This window comes from Puntigrus tetrazona, chromosome 8 (assembly GCF_018831695.1).
Source record: "Puntigrus tetrazona isolate hp1 chromosome 8, ASM1883169v1, whole genome shotgun sequence".
NCBI lineage: Eukaryota > Metazoa > Chordata > Actinopteri > Cypriniformes > Cyprinidae > Puntigrus > Puntigrus tetrazona.
In genome coordinates, this window is record NC_056706.1 from 2,803,373 (window position 1) to 2,825,872 (window position 22,500).

Sequence of the window (22,500 nt, forward strand, 5' to 3'; positions counted from 1 at the left end):
ATATATATATATATATATATATATATACACACACACACATATATATACATATACATATACACACACACACATACATATATATCAAGTTGATAACAGACAAGTTTGTCATGTATCCGAGGAATCTTATTTCTTTAAAATGTACTGCGCGAGTACGACCATTAGATGGCGACAAAGCCTTACATTATTCATAGTTTCATAACACACCATAACAACTCAATTCGAAATAGGTGGGAGCTATTATGAACCGCAAGACTAAGAGTTCCCATTTCCTACCACCTTTCCAACAGATAACCCCATTATCACCCAGTACAGCTTTATCTCTCTCAAGAACAAGTAAATAATGTTAAAAGCAGCATCGGACCCAGCGCTAATCTAGTGCGTGTATTTGAACAATCTTTGGTTCAGCCAAGTTCAACTAACACGTGCTGAGATCTTCAAAAGCTGGCCTTTAACCAGAGGTTTGTAAGTCCATGTTCCCGGACCATGTCCTGATGTGACTGAAACCACAAGCTGTTTCAGAGTAAAGCTTTTGGCACACACGTCACACCTCCAAACGCCCTATCCTAAATAAACTAAAAATGTTAAACTATATAAAACATGACGAACACAATCTGAATGTTTTAAATTTGACCAAGTAAAGAGCTGTAATATCAAGACGCTCAGTTATATCTGCAGCATTGCAAAAACACAAATATTGTAATCTGCAATATTCGTAAGAATATGCTTTTTATTTGTCTTATTATTTGTAGTTAAATCTAATTTTGATACAAAATCGTGCACAGCGTAAACAGGTTTAACGTGCACGTCTTATTTGCCTGTGCAAACTCTCTTTCGCTGGTCTCCATTTAAATGTTTTTTTTTAATACTCCATTAAAGGTACAGGGGTTGCGTAACGGCGTCTGACGTCAAAGCAGTCACAAGACTTCAGTCGCGTCGCGGCCTTCGGCAGCAGTTCACGAGCTGACACGCGAGCGGAGCGCGCGACGATGGGGCTCGGCGCGAGAAACCCCGGATCGGCTTGGACGTTCTGAATCGCATCGGATCGATCGATATGGACGGCTGAATTTTCTGGACGGCGGGAATCGCAACGCCCGATTGACACCGCGGATGCTCTTCTCTTGTTGTGACACCTCCAGACGTCATCTCGAGCCCGCGGATCTGTTGTTGGTAGTCTTAACTAACCCAAACTAACCCCTGCAGCGGAGTCCGGGGGTGATGCTGTCCGTTCTCTCGTACGGTAGACTGGTGGCCCGAGCGGTCATCGGCGGACTCTCTCAAACCGACAGCCGTGATTACAGCCTGGTGTCCGCCAGCTTCGGCTTCGGCAAGGATTTTCGGAAGGGGATCTTGAAGAAAGGGATGTGTTATGGGGACGACGCGTGCTTCATAGCCCGGCACAGATCTGCTGATGTGTTAGGTATGTCGTGATTAAAACGATCGAGGGCTCTTTGTGTCACACGCGCAGATATTTTGTTTTGGGAGAACTAGTTTGGTCGAGTATCGTCGTGGTTGAATCGCTTCTGACGTCACAACTGTCGCACGTCGCTGGCCTCTAGGTGCCTCAACAAAAGCCTTTATGACCATCATACTGTATACACGTCAGTTATTAGCACGAACCGGTTTACTCTTACTTTATCGCTAATCTTTCTCTTTGATGTGTTTTATTATAATACAGGAAATAATGCCGTTTCAAAAAAACGTTATTACACGATAAATGTGCAGTTTATTATAAATATTCATATCATATTTATTAATGTTACTATCAATAATGGCGAACAATGATTAAAACACAACGGTTCTTTTAGAACGTTGTAACAGTGACGTCTGACTGCCGTTTGCAACCGTTCTGAATGGAATTTTGAATCAACGTTGCTTGCAACAAAGTATCATTTTCCATTGTGACGTCAGTAGCGTTAGGAACGACGCGTTCCATAAACCCACTGAAATTATCCAGTATTTTGATTGCAGAAATTGTCATTAGAGTGCTGTCGATTTAGTTTATAAAGTGCTCCCAGTAATTAATTACTTCATCACCTAATTATTACATTAGAAGGGAAAAAAATGTTTTGCTTCTTTATTTTTCACCTTTTGGCGTTTTTATTTTTGTATCTTTTTTTATTTGTTAATATTTATTTGAATATGAAAAAGTGTGTGTGTTGAAAAATATAATAATAATATTAAAAATAATAAAATAATATAAAAACAATTATATTTTATATATATTTTTATTTTTCATGCTTGTTGCCTTGAAAATAAATATGTACAATTACTACTGCAATAGAAATGATTCCAGAATAGCAGCAACTGTCAGCAAACTATAATACAGTATAAAACGAGTGGGAGTCTGTTTCTACTGTGACTGGAGGGTCTGAACTGTTTTAGCTACTGTTAAAAAAAAAACACTACACAGTCATTTCTGTACTGCGATATGGAGGGTTATAAGCACAAAGTGAGATACGATATTAAAAAGAATTAATGTGTTAGGCCACACATAGCGTGACACCTCAAAGTGGCATAATTAAAATGTATACATGGGTAGCAGTAAAAGTAGTTGACTTGTTATAGCTGCTGGAATTTTCTATGATTTTTAATACTACCCCATAACTTAACAGACCTTTTACATTCTAACATTGTTTGTAACCTGAGAATTTGAACCGTTGGGGTTATCAAGAGTGCACATTAGTTTGTATGTAACACCAAACCCACTATTTAGTTACAAGGAAGTCCATCTGAAAGATGTGGGTGTAATACAAAAGATGGACATTGAAAACCACAAATCAGGGCTTCAGTCTTTCTTTGTCTTGAATAATGGCCATGCTTAACATTCTTTGAAGATCTGCGAAGTGAATTCTTCATTTTGGAATAAGTTAATTATTTAGATTTGTAGACGTTGTATATTTTTAGTAAGTCTCCAGAGTTGATTAGTCCTTCTTGCACCTGTTTAGTCTGATGTTTAACCCACTCAGAAGAAGTACGCCTACAAATGGACACGCGTTAGAAGGTCTCTTAACATCTGCCAAGGCCTACTTGGACAGCCGTATGTCCAAGTCCAATTAACCCAGGATATAATTCCTTTTCTGCAGCTCAGACACATGGGCTGGGTTCTGTCATGGCCTCCGGTCTTTGAAATGGCAGTAAGAAGCAAGAACCGAGACTTTCGTGCAACTTTAGGCCATAAAATCTAGCTGTGGAAATCCCAGAGGTGCTTTTATATTGGAGGCAGGTCGGTGTGAGGGGACTTGCCTTGTATGGTCACAAACGAGGGTTCCTGCTCATTGTCTGTCAGTAGGAGAGCTGGGAGAGTTTTGTAGGGAAAATTCCCTGTCTGCTGGACAGATTTGGATATGCACATGCCATCAGTGGGGTGTAGGCCATAAATGTTTGCTTTCTCAGTATTCAAGATTGGTGCATCTTGCAGCTCATTTAATTTGATTAATATATATATAAATACATATTCCATTTTGTGGGTAAACAGGTTTTCCCTTCAGGAAGATGGGTACACATACAATGATTTTGTCTCTTGATCACCTTAAAAATCTGGTCAAAGTCATATAATCATAGTAGAAATAATTGTATGCGTCACAACATAATTTAATTTATTTTGTTGATAGAAACTTCCCGAAAAAAATCTCTTCTGCATTTATTTGGATTAAAAATACAGTAAAATACAGCAATATTGTGTGAAATATTACACTTGAAATCACTGTTTTCTATTGTAACAATTTATGAAATGTAGGCTCTTTTGTAACATTCTAAATGTTACTTTTGGTTCATTTAAATCTTTTTTTTTTGTTTTCTATGTTTTAAGTCTGTAAAATATTAGTGATATTCAAAACAGATGCAAAATAGCTGATATTTGTGTTGTTGAATCATTTAGAAAATACATCTTTCTTATGTTTTTGGTCTTTTCTATGACCTACAGGTGTGGCTGATGGAGTAGGCGGCTGGCGTGACTATGGGGTTGATCCCTCTCAGTTCTCTGGGACGCTCATGAGGACGTGTGAGAGGCTGGTTAAAGAAGGACGATTTGTGCCGAGCAACCCAGTGGGGATCCTCACCACCAGCTATTATGAGCTACTTCAGAACAAAGTACCGCTATTAGGTGAGCACATTCATCTTTAGATTATAGATTATGCGGTGAATTCATTTCAAGCTACAAAATGGAAGTGATGTACAATGCCGTACAATGGAATTTCCAGTTAAATGCAGCAAAGAGATAGGATCGCAGCATTATGCTCTGGCTTCAATTAAAGTGCGGTCGCTCAGTTTGGTGTTCTGTTCGCTTCCATTAAAATGCTTGCGTAATCAGCTGCGTCATGTTTTCACTACAAAACAAAGTTTACTTGTGTTCCGACTGAGGACCAACTAATTTTGCACACTTAAAATTCCTCTCTTCTATCATTACAATTGCAACATATCTAGTTCAAGTGTCCACAGACTGTGATGCAACTCTAGCGTCAGACTATCATTCCTGCTTAAGGTGTTCACGTGCAATGTGAGCTTACTTTACTCTACATGCACAGACATGTGAGACCGTACACACGGATATGCCATAAAACTGCGGTAAGGATGTAATGTTCTAGGAGTTTTTATTTTTCCTGACTTGGGAGGAAAAATGGTTTTGGTTTTTGGGAAGGGCCTTGGCTCGTTTTTCTCAGGATGAGATCAAAGGCATAACTAAAATATAATGGACATAAATGAGTCATTGTACAGCGTGCTGCTCTCAAAAACACGCTGAAGGCTGGATGAGTCACAAACGGAGTGTACTGGGTCACAAGATTGGATTTTGGTAAATCTGCACAGATTCAAAGCTAAACGGCAGTTTTTTGTGGTTTGGCCTGTTTAAAGGAAAATTTCGCCTGTTTAGAAATAACGCTCTAAAAAATAAAGGTCTTTATTGGCATCAGTGGTTCCATGAAAAGCATATTATATCCTTGCATTCAATGTATATTTCGTAAAAAAAAATTATAGTGTTCTTTAGATTATTAGTAATGTTTTTCACACTAAGAAAATAACTCTTAAGAACTTATCACTAAAAAGTGAAACTAAAAGAGTTTGTATTGGTATTGCTGTGAAAACCACCTTTTGGAGTGAAGAACTGTTATAATAACTGTAATAGTAACTTTTGTAATCATTCTTTTCCCACATTGCTGTGCTTGTTGTACACAGGTTTGGTATTTCTTTTTGAAACTGCTTGATCATAGGCCTCATTGAGCTGAACAAATGCACCTCAGTTTTTGAATAAACAGTGCCAAAATGATCCACAAATGATGCCTTTTTTTATCATTCAAAAACAGATGCATAAGCTTAGATCAATCAAGAATTTCCAAAAAAAAAATACAAGTCCTGAAAGACAACTAATGACAAAGACTTGGTTATAATATAGCATAAGAGATTTACAGGCTGTTTTTGAAAGGTCAGTCAGACTGAAAACACAAATGTTACAAAGTAGGAGGGGGAAAAAAACCTAAAAACGAAAGTTTAAAAACAAAGTTACACTAGAAACACCAAATAAAGTAAATGATTTTGAGAAGGTTGATTCCTATTATTAATATATTGTGGCTCAGAAGGTTATATTTAGAAGGAAACAAACATAATTTGTTGTACCTATGATGTGACTACATTTCTTTCTTGTCTTTTAGGAAGCAGTACAGCGTGTATCGTGGTACTAGACAGGCAGAGTCACCGGCTACACACGGCAAACCTGGGAGACTCTGGCTTTCTGGTGGTTCGAGGTGGAGAGGTGGTCCACAGGTCTGATGAACAGCAGCACTACTTCAACACCCCTTTCCAGCTCTCTATCGCCCCACCTGAGGCAGAGGGCTCCGTCCTCAGTGACAGGTGAGACCGTTAGCTTATGTGACTTTTTCCTCTCGCTTTCTGATTATGCAACAGCACTGAGTCCCCAAGCTAGACGCGAGCAAGGCATAATCCTCTGGTTGTCAGTATGAGAGCATGATTAGGTCCTCACTATGAGAGCCTGGTTATTAACTCGACTGGATTAGCGGTTCCTCCTGGTGAGAAATGAGTCACTTGGTGTGAACACAGCAATGTCAACTGTTGAAGTTTAGGATATGTAATGATCTTTTTGCACCTATTTCAGATCAGAACAGCTTAAACTGTCATAAGAAAAATTTTATATTGTGCATGTTTATATACTTTAAACAGAATTTTAAGCTGCTACTTATTGGCTTAACTGCTTATAGCCATTAACTCTACTACCTCAATATTATTTAAAATATTGAATATTTGAGTTCTTTTTATTAATTGATCACTAAAAAATATTTTAGATTCACATTTCATGCTTTTTATTTGATTTGCAATGATTAACTGAAACTAACAACAACAACAACAACAACAAAAAACAAGTGCCACGTTTGTAAAATTTAGTAAATTGTAAACACAGTCCTGGGACAATGCAATTTGCATGATTGAAAAGATTATGTGATTTATATCACCCGCTTGTTTAGAGTTCAACACGTTTAACTTAACATCATCTGATCCTGTAATTTGTAATCCTGCATTCTTTAACCTGTAACATGAAATGCACGTATGTGATTTAAAAATTCTCTCACAGCATTTACTGTGAGACTCTAAAACAACATGATAATGAGCTGCTCATGCATAAATGAACACAATGGCATGCTGTACTCTGAAAAGTATACTTATTTAAATTGCATGCTTTGGGTTTTGGTAATCGGATCAAGCACTTCCGGTTTCATTTTGAATACTCTTGAAGCCCTGTGTTTTATATTCACTAAAGGTTGCCAAAGAACATGTCTGATCAGTGTCTGGTAAACATGACCCTTAATCAGTATATTACAGTGATTTTATCACAGTTAATCGGTGTTGTTGGACTCTTCTCGCTCTGAGCTACATCCTGTCAGTTTAAATCTTGCCAATGGAGCTAATGGAGACGACCTTAGCATGGCCTCTGTAAATCCTGACATTAGTTACTTTCTCTTTGACAGATGAGCTAATGAAAGGGTATTCTTCAGTTAGTGGGGTCTGAATCTTAATCCGTTTCAATGTAGAACTGTTTCCACTTCTTAATGTCTCTGAATTTTTTTTCCAAAATAAGTATCATGTTTAAATCGCATGACCTGGGACTAGCTTGCCGATCTGGCACAGACGGAGGGAAAGACAGCCAGTGTATTCGTAGAGTCAGTGTACATAGCGTCTGTCGCAGACTTCCTGGAACAGAACACGACACTTCACAGCTGATTCTGCGTGCTTTATACTGTAATGAGGATCAAGCCATAAGCTTCTTAGACTGAAACTGCTTTTATTTCTCTAAACTTGTGCTCCTAAATATGGTCAGCAAACAGCAGTGCTTATATTAGGGCTTCTAACACTTTTCAATAATGTATGGAGTAGGTTTTGATGGGTCACTGTGTTCCTGAGAGTTGAATGTTTGATTTTTTCACATATGTCAGCTGTCAAATCCAGAATATCAAATTTTATGACTGAACTATTGAAAGTTTACTTGCATTTCTAGGTAATAATTTTCTATTCTTGTTTTGCACAGCCCCGAGGCTGCCGATAGCTCATCCTTCGATGTCCAGTTGGGTGATATCATACTCACAGCTACAGATGGACTTTTTGACAACATGCCAGACTATATGATTTTACAAGAACTCAAAAAGCTCAAGGTATCAAACATCTATGAACAACACTTCCTTCTGTCCACTTTTCTGTCCTCCAGCAGCACTAATACAAATTTCTGCTTTCAGAATACCAACTATGAAAGCATCCAGCAAACAGCCAAGAGCATTGCAGAACAGGCCCATGTTCTAGCATACGACCCCAATTACATGTCTCCATTTGCACAGTTTGCCTGCGATAATGGCTTGAATGTCAGAGGTGAGATATAGACATACAGAGAGGCTTTTGCATGACTTGCTTTCTCTTTATGGTTTTCTGTGAGATAATGGTCTTGCTATTAATAGCCATCATTGGCATTAAGAGTGTATGCGTTTTAAAAAAAAAAGTTACTTGAAATGAAATAACGGGCAACTGAGTAAAACCTTAGAAAAATGTTTAATTCGGCCAAAATAAGTTAATTTAAATTAACAATAAAAAATACCTGTAAAAATTCTACTGTATCTAAACAAAAAATATTAATGTTCATTATCATTAAGTGTTACCTTAAAAAAAAAAATCAAATATTTTAGTCAGTTGCCAAAGCAACAATTTAGTTTTTCATTTAGTTGAATTAAGTGAATTAAATTCATTATTACACTAATGCGTTTTTACACAGCTAACCGATGCGGCATTCAATGGCACAAGTTTGCAAATGTTTAGTAAATCTTAAAAATGTTGACATTTGCCTGACAAAATTTCCTCTGTTTTCTTTCCAAAGGAGGAAAACCAGATGACATCACTGTTCTGCTGTCAATTGTAGCAGAGTACACAGACTAATGCTCACAAGGGCTGCAAAATGCTTCTCTTGTTGTCTTCCTCAGTCACTGGACTGGCGGCTGTTTCCTGCTGGCAGGATTGAGGGCTGTTTGAGTTTTCTGTTTCTGGCAGCCCACATCTGTTCCTTGGATTCTTCGGCCTTACTAGACCATATTTTAAATGATGTCGTCTTCGGGCTAAAGTCAAAGACAACCTTGATACGGACTGTGAACATGGAGTTGTGTTTGACAAGGGCTACAACTGGTGTTGAACACTTCTCCAGTAAGAATCGCTAGCGTTTCTGTCGGCCAGTGATGAATTAGTTGGTGATGATAAGGTTGTGAGGCCAAAAATGGAGAAGGAATGAGCAAGAAAGGAATAACAATCTGATTAGGGACAGGCATCCCAAAAAAGAAAGTTCCTGTATCAAGAAGAACATGGGGGTGTCATGCAGTAGGAGTGTTTGCAAAAGGCCAATGAGACATGTGCTCAAGTTACACGAGTCTTGAGATGGCACGTTTTGCCTCTTTACTTTCCATTTAAAAAGACACCCGATCTGTAACCTCTGGATAGCCATTGACTGAATGCCAGCTGAGATGTGAAGTTGATAGGCACGAATGACTACTACAGACTTTTCACTAGCTAATGAAGAGTTTGTATTTTGGGAAGTATATTGGGAATTCATTCGAGGCATAACTTTACAGTAATAGATCATGAAGCTTAACAACATCGAAATACTGTCAAAGTTAACAATCAACCATAGAAATGCCTTTCTTTTGAGATATTAATTAGGGGAGGCAGAACAAGTTCTCATTACTCAAAATCAGAGTTGGATGGGTGTTTTAAGTGATTAAAAGTAGAGGGCAAATTACAGTTTGCTTGGGATGACGGAAACCTTTTCCTTTAATATTTATTAATTTAAAACAGTATTACTCCAACTTTTTGAGTTTTTAACATAATTACAGCAGTACAACAGACTGCAAGGGATTGTGGGATGTGCCGAGAGGAAAAGCAGTCCCACTTAAACCACTTTTGAGAGGTTCACATGCTTGTGGTGTGTGCGTGTGTGTGTATGTGAGAGGAACGTTTACGATGTGTAGATATTTGGACAACCGGCTGTATATTTATGACATGTATGCATTTGTAAAGTGTAGGCTATTACACAACAGATGTATATGAGAATATATTTGATAATTGTGTGGATTCTGTGTTAAAATATTTTTCTTGCTTTTTTTTTTTTTTTTTTGTAAAATTTAATTTTAAAATATCCCTCAAGGTGTTTACGCACAAAGCTAATGCTAGCATCTGTGAATGCTTTCCGTGGGTATGTCATGGATCAAATGATCTAATAAAGTTATATTTTTATAACTTCTGTGGGTCAAAGTTTTTCAAAGTAAATTACTGTTTCTCTGTTTTAGAGTAGACATTAAATTGAAGAGTATATTATGCTCTGTGATAATGTCACAGAGGCTGTCAATGGTTGTTTTTAATTTGATAAATATATATGACCAATGATATCAGTTAGCCTAACACAAAACGTTGCAAGGGTTTTTTTTTAAATATGTAATAAATCAAAAGAACAGAGAGAATAGAAAAAGAGGAAGCTATTGTAAGAGGCCTTTTTTTGTTTTTGTTAATTGTATAATAAATAAAAAGAATGGATAGAATACAAAAAGATTAGAAAAACTAGTTTAGTTGTTTCTGTGTTTAAGAAAACAATCAGTAAATGAAGAGTTCAAGCCTAAAAGTTATTTTTCATAGAATGAATGTAGACATTTTTTTAGATGTCAAAAATCTGAATTGCAAATTATTTTGAACTTTCCCACATATTAATCGCTTTAGCCCTCTGCCTTGTAAATGACTTAAAACAAATTAAAACATAAAAAAAACTATCATCCTCCAAATTCTTCACTTTAGAACAGAAAGCTGCAAAAACAGTTTACACTTTCGAAAATCTGCAGTAGGCCTACTTCAACTAGAAAAAGTGCATACATCTGCTCAGACACAGACGTGAATCTAAGCACTTTTCCATATCAAAGCCAGTTTTTACAAATATGATTTAAGTGTACACACACTCTAGGATCAAATCTGAGTGTATGAATGCTTTATAAATGACGCCCCTGCTGTGTGACAAATGTATTTTTAAAAGAGTAAAATGTTGCATGTAATCTCAATATGAATTTCACAAGAGGCATGTATAATAATGAAGCTAACAGTTTTTGTTTGAAGTATAGCATCAGCATGTCACACGCAGGACAGTGATGTCTACAACCCACACAGACACCAGTAGCTATTCTAATCACACAAGCCATTTGCACCCTGATGAATTAAGTGGATTACCCCATCGGATGAATCTTCCAGGCCACCTGAAGAAAAGTAGCCGCCTCTTTTCTCTTGATCTAGTTCTATAGTGATTTCAAATTTGTTAAACATATAGATCACCCTAAACTGAAAATTTGCTGAAGACAGACTCACTTTCAGGCCATCCAAGACGTTGTTTGAGTTTGTTTCTTCATGGGAACACATTTAGAGAAATGTAGCATTACATCTCTTGCTCACCAGTACATCCTCAGCAGTAAATGTGTGCCGTCGGAATGAGAGTCCATACAGCTGATAAAAACATCACAACAATTCACAAGTAATCCACACCACTCCAGTCCATCAGTTACCAACTGCTGAAGGCCATGGTATGACAACAAAGTTACTTGATTATTACGCTGTAATGAGAGTATAGTTCCTAGTCATATCAGCCTAGAAAATCACAAGTTTTCATTTTCCACTGGCCTTAGTACACAATGCAACTACAGAAGAGTCCTGTTTTGAAAAAAAACTCTTTTTAAACGAGATGCTTCTGGTCTAATCAGATTCAATGATCTATGCTAAAAATGCTATCGCCAGACCCAGATATCAACTGAATAGATTAAAAAACTATAAAACTCAACTTTTTAACTCTGGAGGAGTTGGAAAATGAGGCTAAGGAGTGTTCTTATATTCTTATAAACATGCAGCTTCTCACTTCTCAACGTGTTGATTAATGGACTGGAGTGGTGTGGATTATTGTGATGTTTTTATGGCGGCACCCATTCACTGCAGAGGATCCATTAGTGAGCAATTGATGCAATGCTACATTTCTCCAAATCTGATGAAGAAGCAAACTTATTTACATCTTGAGTAGCCTTAGGATGAGTATATTTTCAGCAAATATTCATCTATATGTGGACCACTGGTAGAATGTGTCCATCTGAAGAGCAGAAAAGTTAGAATGGCGTATACATTTTATAGTGTAACTTCAACAGCATGCGGTTTTATGGTGTAAATTGTTACAAAGGGCATGAAAGCCTGATATACCGCGCACATTACCACCACCAGTAAATGGCTGGAGATGAACTTTGTTTCTTAGCAATCAACAAAACCAGCAATGGTTGTGACCCCAGACATGAGCATGAACTAATGCAATAGAGATAGATTGAACCATCACATTACGAGCTGAAATGACAAAATGCCTTTAAAATGTGAGCTAAATGAAGTTATTCTGTTTTGCACGGCTGTCCAGCTGAACTCTGACATGATCTGATTTGTCAAGCTGCTAACTGACATTTTTTCAGTCAACAGTCACACAAAGCGCAAGGCTTTTTCTGGACAAATGTGGCGAGGTATGTGTACGATAGCAGTTAATGCTGCAGTCTTATATAACGATCGTTTCTCGAGCAGCATTTTATAGCAGTGAGTCAAAGCTTCCTCTGACTCATCGGTGGACACAGAACATGGAGTCCTTCAAACCTCGAGAATGTGTTTGTTTTGAAGTTTTGATTTATCTTCTCCACGGTGACCGAACTCATCTGAACTGTGTGTTTAGGTAGACATTCCTCAGCTTTGAAACAGAAAGTGATTGTGCCCCACTTGCCCTGCTTTACTACCCTCCTAAAGTTTTCCTTTCACCTCTTCAAGAACAGTTTTAACTCATGAAAAACGTTTTTACATTACAAAAGATATTTGTGTAAGAACAGAAACAGAAGCAAGCAGCTAATTTAAACCTTTTTTACATTAGTAAAGTAATACAAGATGTGCCCTAACAAGACCTAGCGATAGCCTTGACAGCAATATATATAAAAAAAAAAGCTGAAAACATATTAGCCTTAAAATAAACAGCAGAACTGTGTTAACACACCGTGGATTGCCTTTATAATCTACTGAGTTACTGTAGGCTTCATCATGCAGTAGTCCATGCATTCTTTCAGTAGGTGTTACCTGTATCACGTTAGCTTACGTTGTTAACCAAGTCACTCCTCTGTTCCTCCGTCCTCCTCTGTGTCACTGGCACAGGCCAGGCTGCGTAAATCAGCTGTTTTACTGTCCACAACATCAGTGTATACAGCTCCGAAAAGCAGGGAGCGGATCTGAAACCAGACACTTAAGTTGTAAACGCAAACATCTGAGATATTTTGACCAAACTGTAGCTGCATCATTACATACATGTAAAAAAAAATCTAATAAAATGATAAATTAATGAATAAATGAACGCAGAAAGACATTTGGTTTGAACACACATGACTGACTTTATGTTTCTTATGATATTAATGATCGGTTCATCTATATGTTTCTGCTTAAATACCTGAAACGGTTTTTTTGGACAGTTGTTTTAAAGATGATCAAAATTATCAATATTATAAAACTTGCTGTAGAAACATTTTGTACATGCCTTTTGTTGTCGTACTGATATTTTGTTCACTTTTAGCACAATTTGAAAGTACAAATTCAGCTGTTTTTCTGTAAAATTTGTCTACAGTTTTTTATAAAGTAAATAAATTCAAAATGAATAAAAATTGTTAGTGATAATTCAAGACGAACACATATTAGACTGAAGCAACTTAGGTTTATTTGATGTTCAAATGATAAATGAAAAGGAATAGTTCACACAAAAATAAAAATTTTATAAATTTTTTTTGTTCTGCCGAACAGGAAGATATTTTGAAGAAAGTTTGTAACCAGGCTTTCCTGGGTCATCATTGACCATAGTATCATTACCATGGTATTTAATTTTTCTACCTAAAACAGCCTCAGTACAAACTTTCTTCAAAATATCATCCTTTGCACAAAAAAAAAAGAATTTAGCCCTGATATGCAATTTATTATTTGTCTGATAGAAGACACTAACCATAAACGTGGCTGGTGTCACTGGTGTAGTTAAGGCTGATTCAGACGCCAGTCTGGGCTTCAGCAGGATCTCTCCAGGTGTCTGAAGCTGAATCATCTTCCTCATATGAAGGGTTGGATTAAAAACCTCACTGCCCTGGCTGGAAGCCACCTGTTCCCCATCAGCTACACACACCTCTGTTTCCATAGGGCCTACACATGCGGAGACTTCTGCTGTGGAGGTCTTGGGGACATCGACAGGACAGTCATCCCTGAAAAAGAGTTGTTGTTGAAGCTGCTGTTGAAGTTTAAATGTAATTATTTTACATATGCCAAATGAATTCACATTTTTGAGGGGGTTTCTTTTCCATTCAATTCTTTGATTCGATTGAACTGTTGAAACTTATTACAACAACTGTAAACATTAAACTTAATATTGGCTTGGTATAATATTGAATATTTCTTAGCCTTTTTTTAACAGACAAGCACCATAAAACAAAACAAAAAGGAAATAAGAAATAGGAATCAAGAAGGATATATGTGTGTATATATATATATATATATATATATATATATATATATATATATATATATATATATATATATATCATTATATATTAAACAGACAAATTATACTTGTCTGTATAATTTTTTTTTCCTATTTTAAATTATTTACTGAAATATTTATTTTGTAATATATAATATAATGTTTTTAGAATTTTTTAAACAAATTCCAGAAATAGCTAATGCAAATCTTCTTAAAGTTTTGCTTTCTTTAAGTTTTGCTTCATGAGTTTTACTTTAGTTTTTAATAGATTCATCTAAAGTTCATTTTGATAAAATACTCTAGCAATGAAAGGGGGAACTCTCGTATAATAAAACTTTTATTATTTAACTTTTATTTATTTATATACTAAATGACTTAAAATTTAGCAATTTATTTTAAATGGGTGAAAACATTTTTACTGAATGTGTGCCTGAAGGCAAAGAGTTTGCGCCAAAGCCTGTGATGTAAGTGCTATGAGTAACGAAACACGTGCAGGAATGTGTGAGGGACAGCAGAGGCAAAAGAAAGATGGGACAAGTCACATGGCGACAGCGGGGGAGGGTGTGTGAAAAAAAAGATGAATGCATGCCTCTGAATATGTGAATCGCGCTCCGGGGGGGTCGGGCCATTACCATGTTCAGATTTGGCCCCGTACCAAAACTGCGGCCCACAGGACAAACGCTCTTCTGCACGCGACAGCAAAGCAACTACAACAACTGTTTTGAGTTACCCAGGATCTGGTTATCTGCTCCAATATAAGGGAATTTGGGCACTGTTTAGTAAAATGATCTCATTTACTCAAAAAGAGCATTATGTCACCAGTATGTCGTTCCAAATTTTTGTCTTTCTTTTTGCTGTCTGCATTCATTCAAATATTTATGCAATTTTTTTTAAGGGGCCTCATCATTTCCAAGATGCATTAAATTAAACATTTACTAAATAAAAGTGTAAAACTTCATAATGGTCATTGACAATTTGATCTGCACTAATTAATACTCAAACAATATAACTTTTTAATCATTATATATATATAACATATTTGTATGTTATATATGTCGTAACATATTTGTATATTGTATTTTTATACAATTGTTAACATTTGTAGATTTAATTATTTTTTATTATATAATTAGATTATACATTATACTATCATTTTTATTTATTTTTATTTAGATGTTAATATTTATTTTAATATTTAAAATACTAATGTTTATAATTTTATTCAAATTGTAAAATTATACCTATTACTTAAATTTATATTATTATTATTATTATTATTACAGTAATATAATTATATATTATATTATAATCATACAATTCATATGTATTTATCATTTAAAATAAAATTAAATATTGTATATATTATAAACATTTAAATATATATTTTTCAATCATATATACCAAATAAATAATATATTTAATATATACATCTACTACATTTAAAAGTATATATAAATACATATAAATTCATATAAGATCATTTATATATGCAATTATTATAATTATTTAAACAATTTCTCAACTAAGTACCAACATAAACGGTCTTGTTGTTGAATGACAGACTTTAATCTAAACTTCTTTGCTGACATCTACGCAAATAACCCCTCTGACCTTTCAAAATCAAAGATGAAAAAAATCAAGAGTTTTTATTTACTTTAGCTTGTGATGGCATTAATTATTGCAGGTAGACTGTTTAAACAGTCAACAGTGACGTAAGTCGCACGCAACAGGTGACCCAGTTGTTTGTTTTTTGCTAGAGAATAACACACAGAAACACTGATATGCACAAACTCCACGAGGAGGCGAGGCAACTTCAGTGACATCATTGTATGGACTGGATGAGCTACAGTGTTAATTACAGACAGGCTAGCATGTCACAGCTCTAGTTCTGTGTTACCCTATATATGTGAGACATGAAAGACTAGAGCACTAAAGCTGTCACTGAACTCAATGCCCTCTCGGTGCCTATAGAAATAGAATTATGTTAATATTAGGGACAAAATGAAATACCTAGGTGAAGATGGAGATGGGCTCTCATGGTTTGGTTCCGTTAAGGTGGACAATACAACATGGGCCTCCAGTGTCATGTCTTTTATAGTGAAGGATATAGGCCTGAAAGAGATCAGAATGCACAATTGTGTGTTATATGCTTACTGTATGCTTGTATGATGAATGCATGTGGGTGTAGTATCAAATAAATTCTTACTGTCCAGCCACACCAAACTGGCTAGACACTGGTAGACCATAAGACTCGGCAAAGGATAGCAGCCCCTAAAAACAATATAACAACAAACAGTGAATAATAATTATACATTAATAATATTTAGAAATAATATTTATAATTAATATAATACATTAATTAATAATACTGTAAATAACAAATATTTTCATTATTTACATATATTTAATGATTTTTATTAACAATGTTATTACAAACAACAGATTCATGATTATGTAAATTTTACACACACACATATATGTATATGAAATAAATTTGTAGAACCTATTATTATATAATTAGTAATAAGTTACATATTTTATATATAAATTTATTATCAATTATTAAAATTACGTAACATGTAAGCATTTTATATAGACATGATAGATAAAAATATATTATTATATATATTATAATGCATACAAACATTTAATGATATATATATAAATTATATATTACACAAATTAAAGTAGTTTAGTTTATTATCTATCTATCTATCTATCTATCTATCTACACAATCAATTTTTTTTTTTAAAGTAATAATAAGTACATTTTGCCACAGGATAACTTCACTCAAAGTGTGGTAACAAGCAAGTAAAGCAGTTTAACATAAGGTTGCAACATATTAAACGTGAAAAACATTAAGGAATTGAAAGTTTTTTTCAGCATTACAATTAAGAATTAAGACCTGTCAAAAGAGATTCCTACAGCATTTTATACACAAGGGACATACTGATCCGTACAGATGTATTTGACCCCATTTAATAGGAGCATGAGGAGAAGGTCAGTCATGTGTGTCCAGACCACAGTGTGCTGTCCAGTGCTGTAACTCATTGTGACAGGCTATCTGGTTCGAATCCAAGCATCTGTCCCACTGCATCAATGACTGACACAAATACACTGTGGCCTGCCAAGAAGTTACGCCACTGACACACAGCCAAAGCCGTACGTGAACAGGGTCGGTACTGTCAGGGCATAATCCACCGCCACCAGACCTCCCTGGAAATCACGGTCAAAGGTTTAGCGCAAGGATACTATCATTTACATTGGACGAATTACAATTTCGAAATCATGGAAGCGATCATAAAATCATTAATTTAAAGCAACTTGGCAGATTTCCGTTTTGAGTATAAACTGTCATTTTCTTACATTTTTCAGGAAACAAGACTTCATATCTTCATTTTGCACATAACGTTTTTTGGATGTTTTGTATAATCCAACTTTAAGCAATGCATTTATATAAGAATGCAATGCTATTAATGCAGATTCAGAATACCACACTTGGCTGTGAGTTAAAAGTCTGTTCAGTTCCCATGCTTAACACACTTTCTCTGAACTCGCTTGGGTGAATATGATAGGCACAACGACTACTGGACATCGCAGGACAGAAATAAATGGCAATAAAAATGAATATGGCAGATCCCCGGGCACTCACCAACAAACACATCAAATAAAACATACTTGCATGGGAACACAAACAGCTTATATTCTGTGTATTTAAGCATGCCGCTCACCCTCAGTTCTTTGAGGCAGAAGGTCACGGCTGAATCCTCTCCAACCTGAAAAGAGTCAAACTCATCCGGGTGCAGCATCAGCTCGGTGTTCATGCCTTTGATACAGCCTGACAACAAACAAACAATATCTAATTCATGTAGTTTACAGGAGCTCTGGTATACAGTAAGTCTAAATGCACTGGAGATGGAAGGACACTTTTTAAAATTACATCAAATACTTGTTCTCATATTCACAATATACATGGTACATACTACAAAAATAGTTCGAGTACTACATTCTAGTGAACTACCTTAAAGTTAGCAAACGTTTTCTTACTATTTTCTTCCTCACAAAAGGTCCTTAAGGTTACTTTAAAAGAGGAAATGGAAAGAGTGACCTCTTCTTGTGAAGCTGGGAAATGCATCACAACGTCACCTAAAAGTCTAAGACGGAAACAAAAATTAAGTTAGCTAATAAATTGGACTATTCTACTAAACATCAAAGGTCTCATTAATTATCATTATTTAATGCATTAACTAACAATGAAAAAAAATATATATTACAGGATTTATTCATCTTTGTTACCATTAGATGATTAAAATATAGTTATAACTGTTAATTGTTGTTCATATTAGATCAGCTCCTTTAAATAATATTAACAAATACAACATTGGTTTTGATAATTAATCAAGACGTATTATAATACATTCTTTGGAATTATTTTTCAACGAATAACTAATGTAATTAACTAATGCTAATAAACACAACCTTACTGTAAAGGGTTTAGAAACTAAAATATTGTGCCTTAAAATATCGTGCGGCATTACTAGACAGCATGTGCATCAAAAAGGCTTGGGTGTCCAAAAATGATGCCTAATATGGCAGGTTTTGAGACACAGCCAATGGCTTTATATAAATAATGTAAATAAATAAACAAGAGTTTCAGAAAAAGCAATACTGTGTGCACTTACTTGGACTGGGCCATTAGGGCATTTGGACAGAGGTGAGCTGGAAACACGGCTTGCAAAGCTTCACATTCCTGATACCCCAAGTTATAGGTCTTTGTTATTCCTAAAACACGCAAGGGACAACATCTTGATTAGGACGAATGTGAGAAGTTGTGACGAATTACGCAATACGGAAATGATTTGTAGCGTCTCATCGCCACAGAAGAGAGTCCAGCGGAGTGTGCCGTCACCCTGTGATTACATCCGCCGACACCAATCTGTTCCTCCCTCTGTCAAAGCACTACCAGATTCAGTACGCACTTCACATGCAAATGAACTAACCGTGTCTGCAGTGGAACCGAAATATCACCCTGCTGTTTGGGATGTTGATGGATATCTCACATTTGTCCACACTGCGCTCTCTCCCTGACGCACAGCGGAACAGGGGAAGCACACACTGAAAATTATTAAAAAAGCATTGGATGATTAGCAGATGCTGTGCTATGAATGGATAATACTGACGGATATGAGTTAAGGCACTGGGTATTATTATTCCTGGTTCAGAATTAATCATAAATCTTGATTTCCAGTTATTATATACCAAAGACGTACCTGCTAACGGAAAATCGAATTAATTAAAGCAACTTAGTTTACATGCCATGTTGTATAAACTTACGTCATTTTGTTAAATTTCTCAGAAAACAAGACTTTATATATTAACTTTGCACATAAATTAAATGCATCTTGTTTGGATATTTGTATTGGAAACCCGGACGAAACATTGAGAAATAACATCATTTTTGGCAGTGCATGCTAAAAGAGTCAAACTCATTCGGGTGCAGCATCAGCCTGATAACAAACAAACAATATCTAATTAATGTAGGACCATTAATGTAGTTTAAAGGAGCTCTGGTATACAGTAAGTCTAAATGCACTGGAGACTGGAGCCTATTACAATTACATATGTGCATCAAATACTTGTTCTCATATTCAGAATATACATGGTATATACTACAAAAATAATTAGAGTACTACATTCTAGTCTACCTTAAAGTTAGCAAAAAAACCCATCATTTTTGGCAGCGCATGCAACATTTAATGCTATATCTTGGCCATGTTTTTAACACCTTTTTAAAGCTTTAATTTGTGTAACGTCACCGTCCAAATTCTGCAAGACTCCTGCAAGAACATTGTGGTCCCGAATGTTCAGTACCTTCATGTTTAATTTGCATTTTACAGCTTCGGAGTCTTTCTGAGTTTCTGGATCAGGAGTATATTGCTGGAAGAAGAGAGGAGTGAAGCAGAAACAGGCATAAGCCGATTGAGATGAGTTTACTGTCCTTACAGCCAACTAGAGAAAGAAATGAGAGACAAATAATATGGATAGTTAATGTTTACGAATAGAATTAACTAACGATAATGTTAACAACCTTAGACTTAATGCTAAATATTGTGCCTTGTCATTTGACCTAAGCAGCACATTATATTTTAAGAGACAACCAATGAAATATCCAAAATATAATATTAGACCTACCCCTTTCTCCAGTGGATCCAACCATATTTCATCACCAATTCTCGACAGAGCATGAACTGCTTTTCCAAAGACTAAACAGAGATATTTATTAACAAAAAAAACTAGAAAAAAAAAACGAGTTGTTTATATAACATTGAGTAAAATTGTCCTGCCTTTAATGCAGTTGCCTTCGATGACACACTTCATTTTATTTTCCCGTCGTAAATATATATATAAAAGAAAACCTATGAGAAAAGTTTAGAAAATAAAAACAGCTGCTTCTTTTTTTTTTTTTTTTTTTTTTTTTACCTCAGAGCTAAAGAGCGGGAAAAAAGCGAGCGCGCGCCATCTAGTGTACAAATCGCGCGCTCTTGTTCTTGCAGACAATTACACTTGATTTAGGGGTTTATCGGGTTTATAAACATAGAATAGAATAGAATAGAATAGAATAGAATAGAATAGAATAGAAATTACAGCGCATGACATTTAACGTATTCTCGACAAGGTTCAACAGGGAATATAAATAACTATATATAATATGTGAATGTAATATGTTATATACATATACGCACATGTCAATGAATACATTTTAAAAAATTGAGAAAATGAAAAGTTGGTTATTATTTTGTCTGCAAAGCCACATCGGAACTGAAAATATTGAGAGCAGCGGGAGACCGGAACGATTAAAGTGTAACACAGAAACACTAACGTGGTTTTGTAGACATAAATATAAGTCCCGGCGGCTAAAAGTTAATCATAGAGACATTTGCGCCCACAAAACTACAAAATGTGTTAATATGGAAATAGTGATCGCTTATTTTGAGCTGTCCGTCTGTAAACGGTCTTGTTCTTTGGAAAGAAGAGGCTTTTGACATAATGGCTTGTAACGACGACTGGCAGGTAGCAGGGCGCCGTAAAGGAGCTGCTAGAAGAGGAAAACAAGCTTCAAACCTCAAACAAGACTCACACCAGGTGTCTGACTGCAAACCGGACAAGCAGAAGATAATAAACGCCACGTGAGAGTTCATCTGACTGCCACCATCACAAATTACACGAGTGGTATTCTTTTAAAATGGGAAAGTGCACGAATTATGTTACGACTTGTGTTCATATCGTCTGCGACTCTCTCAAATGTCCTTCCCCCTTCACAGGAATGAACTTAGAGGAGAAGGTTTCTGGATGGAGTGGAAAGGTGAGGTTGAATTACAGCTGTGCCCTCTGTAAATGTAATAACGCAATTTGCAATGACCACGTTCCCATGTCCACCTTCAGATCTTCTCTCCGAGCGTCTTCTTCCCGGCTCCTCAGAGCAGAACGGAAAAGTTTCTCCTCAGCACTGCGTGTGTTACGGTTTGGGTCACTTTGCTTCTTGCGCGTCCGCCCGGTATCAGCTTGCGATGCTGTTACTGCTGCTAGAGACGCTGCAGGTACGAACGTTTCATCTATATAAAAATCACGCACATGCAAACGATCTCTCTGCTCATATTCCCCCTCCCCTCAGATTCCGGCGGGCAGGTGTTCTGTGTACGACCCCGTGTTTTCCGAGTCGGAGCGCGAGGCCCTCGAAGAGCTGGGCTTCACCGTGCTGACCGAAAACGAGGTGCGCGCATCTACTGGCGTGAACGAAGACGTGCGTTCTGCTTTCCGTTTTTTAAGCTTCGTTTTCCGCAACAGGAGGGAAAGCGAGGGGTTTATCATCCCACCCTGTTTTACCTGATGCATTGTGGAAAGGCTCTGTATAACAACCTGCTGTGGAGAAACTGGACGCCTCAGACATTGCCAAAAATTATTATAATTGGCAACAGTTTTCATGGCATTCAAGAGAGGTGGGCTTACATTATTATTAGTTATAACTAAGTTATAACATTTAAAAAAAAGCTTATTTTATATAAAAATATATAACACTCCTACAGTCTCAGTATTTATGACTATTTATGCTGCTGAAAAGGCAAAATTGTGTGCACGTTTAACAAATTGAGTTTTTTTTTTTAATCTTAGGATGCTTCAGAGAGAGTTTGAGAGAGACTACAGCTTCCTTTCAAACGTATCCTTGACTTCTAACCGGCCTTACATGGTTACGATTCATGCACGTTTATAACAAACTCAGTATAAAATCCTCGCTTTGGAAATAAAAGTCCTATTACGCGGTCGGAAAAGCTGACCACATAGGTGTCGCGTCGTAAACGAGCGCTTTATTTCCCCGCAGGTTTACATTTTTCCTCCTCAAAGACTCACGAGCCTTGACTAA

General features: G+C 36.2%; 4 protein-coding genes across 5 annotated transcripts in view; 2 read left to right on the top strand and 2 right to left on the bottom strand.

The window, feature by feature from the left end:
* Positions 1 to 12,667, bottom strand: part of cux2b (cut-like homeobox 2b) — a 165,070-nt gene extending 152,403 nt beyond the window's left edge. Inside the window, exon 1 of the mRNA XM_043247822.1 lies at positions 12,649 to 12,667. The gene's annotated coding sequence lies outside the window, so the exon portion shown is untranslated. The remainder of the gene's footprint in view (positions 1 to 12,648) is intronic.
* On the top strand, positions 913 to 9,768 carry pptc7a (protein phosphatase targeting COQ7 a). The gene is made up of 6 exons (XM_043247826.1): positions 913 to 1,417; positions 3,923 to 4,102; positions 5,643 to 5,841; positions 7,529 to 7,652; positions 7,734 to 7,863; positions 8,363 to 9,768. Exons 1-6 carry the CDS (start codon positions 1,216 to 1,218, stop codon positions 8,419 to 8,421), a joined length of 894 nt encoding a protein of 297 aa, XP_043103761.1. The 5' UTR covers positions 913 to 1,215; the 3' UTR covers positions 8,422 to 9,768.
* Positions 9,581 to 20,454, bottom strand: rad9b (RAD9 checkpoint clamp component B). Of its 2 annotated transcripts, XM_043247825.1 has the most exons (10): positions 20,274 to 20,453; positions 19,953 to 20,018; positions 19,082 to 19,196; positions 18,764 to 18,863; positions 18,129 to 18,235; positions 17,813 to 17,919; positions 16,287 to 16,351; positions 16,091 to 16,192; positions 13,556 to 13,805; positions 9,581 to 12,797 (listed from the first exon to the last, which is right to left on the bottom strand). In XM_043247825.1, exons 2-10 carry the CDS (start codon positions 19,956 to 19,958, stop codon positions 12,681 to 12,683), a joined length of 969 nt encoding a protein of 322 aa, XP_043103760.1. In that variant the 5' UTR covers positions 19,959 to 20,018; positions 20,274 to 20,453; the 3' UTR covers positions 9,581 to 12,680. The 2 variants fall into 2 exon arrangements, with proteins under 2 accessions (XP_043103760.1, XP_043103758.1); XM_043247823.1 differs by having other exon boundaries at positions 19,082 to 20,018; positions 20,274 to 20,454.
* A 445-nt stretch (positions 20,455 to 20,899) lies between these two features.
* Positions 20,900 to 22,500, top strand: part of srrd (SRR1 domain containing) — a 2,025-nt gene continuing 424 nt past the window's right edge. Inside the window, exons 1-6 of the mRNA XM_043247196.1 lie at positions 20,900 to 21,268; positions 21,404 to 21,444; positions 21,525 to 21,679; positions 21,754 to 21,852; positions 21,927 to 22,078; positions 22,251 to 22,296. Of these exons, the coding sequence (XP_043103131.1) occupies positions 21,129 to 21,268; positions 21,404 to 21,444; positions 21,525 to 21,679; positions 21,754 to 21,852; positions 21,927 to 22,078; positions 22,251 to 22,296 (633 nt within the window). The 5' untranslated portion in view covers positions 20,900 to 21,128. The remainder of the gene's footprint in view (positions 21,269 to 21,403; positions 21,445 to 21,524; positions 21,680 to 21,753; positions 21,853 to 21,926; positions 22,079 to 22,250; positions 22,297 to 22,500) is intronic.

What these genes read in the sequence shown, in the direction of transcription:
- pptc7a (XM_043247826.1), top strand. Translation starts at nt 1,216, where the DNA reads ATGCTGTCCGTTCTCTCGTACGGTAGACTGGTGGCCCGAGCGGTCATC. An exon ending in GAACAAAGTACCGCTATTAG is followed by an intron (nt 4,103 to 5,642) that starts GTGAGCACATTC and finishes CTTGTCTTTTAG; the next exon opens with GAAGCAGTACAGCGTGTATC. An exon ending in GGCTCCGTCCTCAGTGACAG is followed by an intron (nt 5,842 to 7,528) that starts GTGAGACCGTTA and finishes TGTTTTGCACAG; the next exon opens with CCCCGAGGCTGCCGATAGCT.
- rad9b (XM_043247823.1), bottom strand. Translation starts at nt 19,313, where the DNA reads ATGATTAATTCTGAACCAGGAATAATAATACCCAGTGCCTTAACTCAT. An exon ending in TCTGCCTCAAAGAACTGAGG is followed by an intron (nt 16,352 to 17,812) that starts GTGAGCGGCATG and finishes TATTGTTTTTAG; the next exon opens with GGGCTGCTATCCTTTGCCGA. An exon ending in TGACACCAGCCACGTTTATG is followed by an intron (nt 12,798 to 13,555) that starts GTTAGTGTCTTC and finishes GTCTGGTTTCAG; the next exon opens with ATCCGCTCCCTGCTTTTCGG.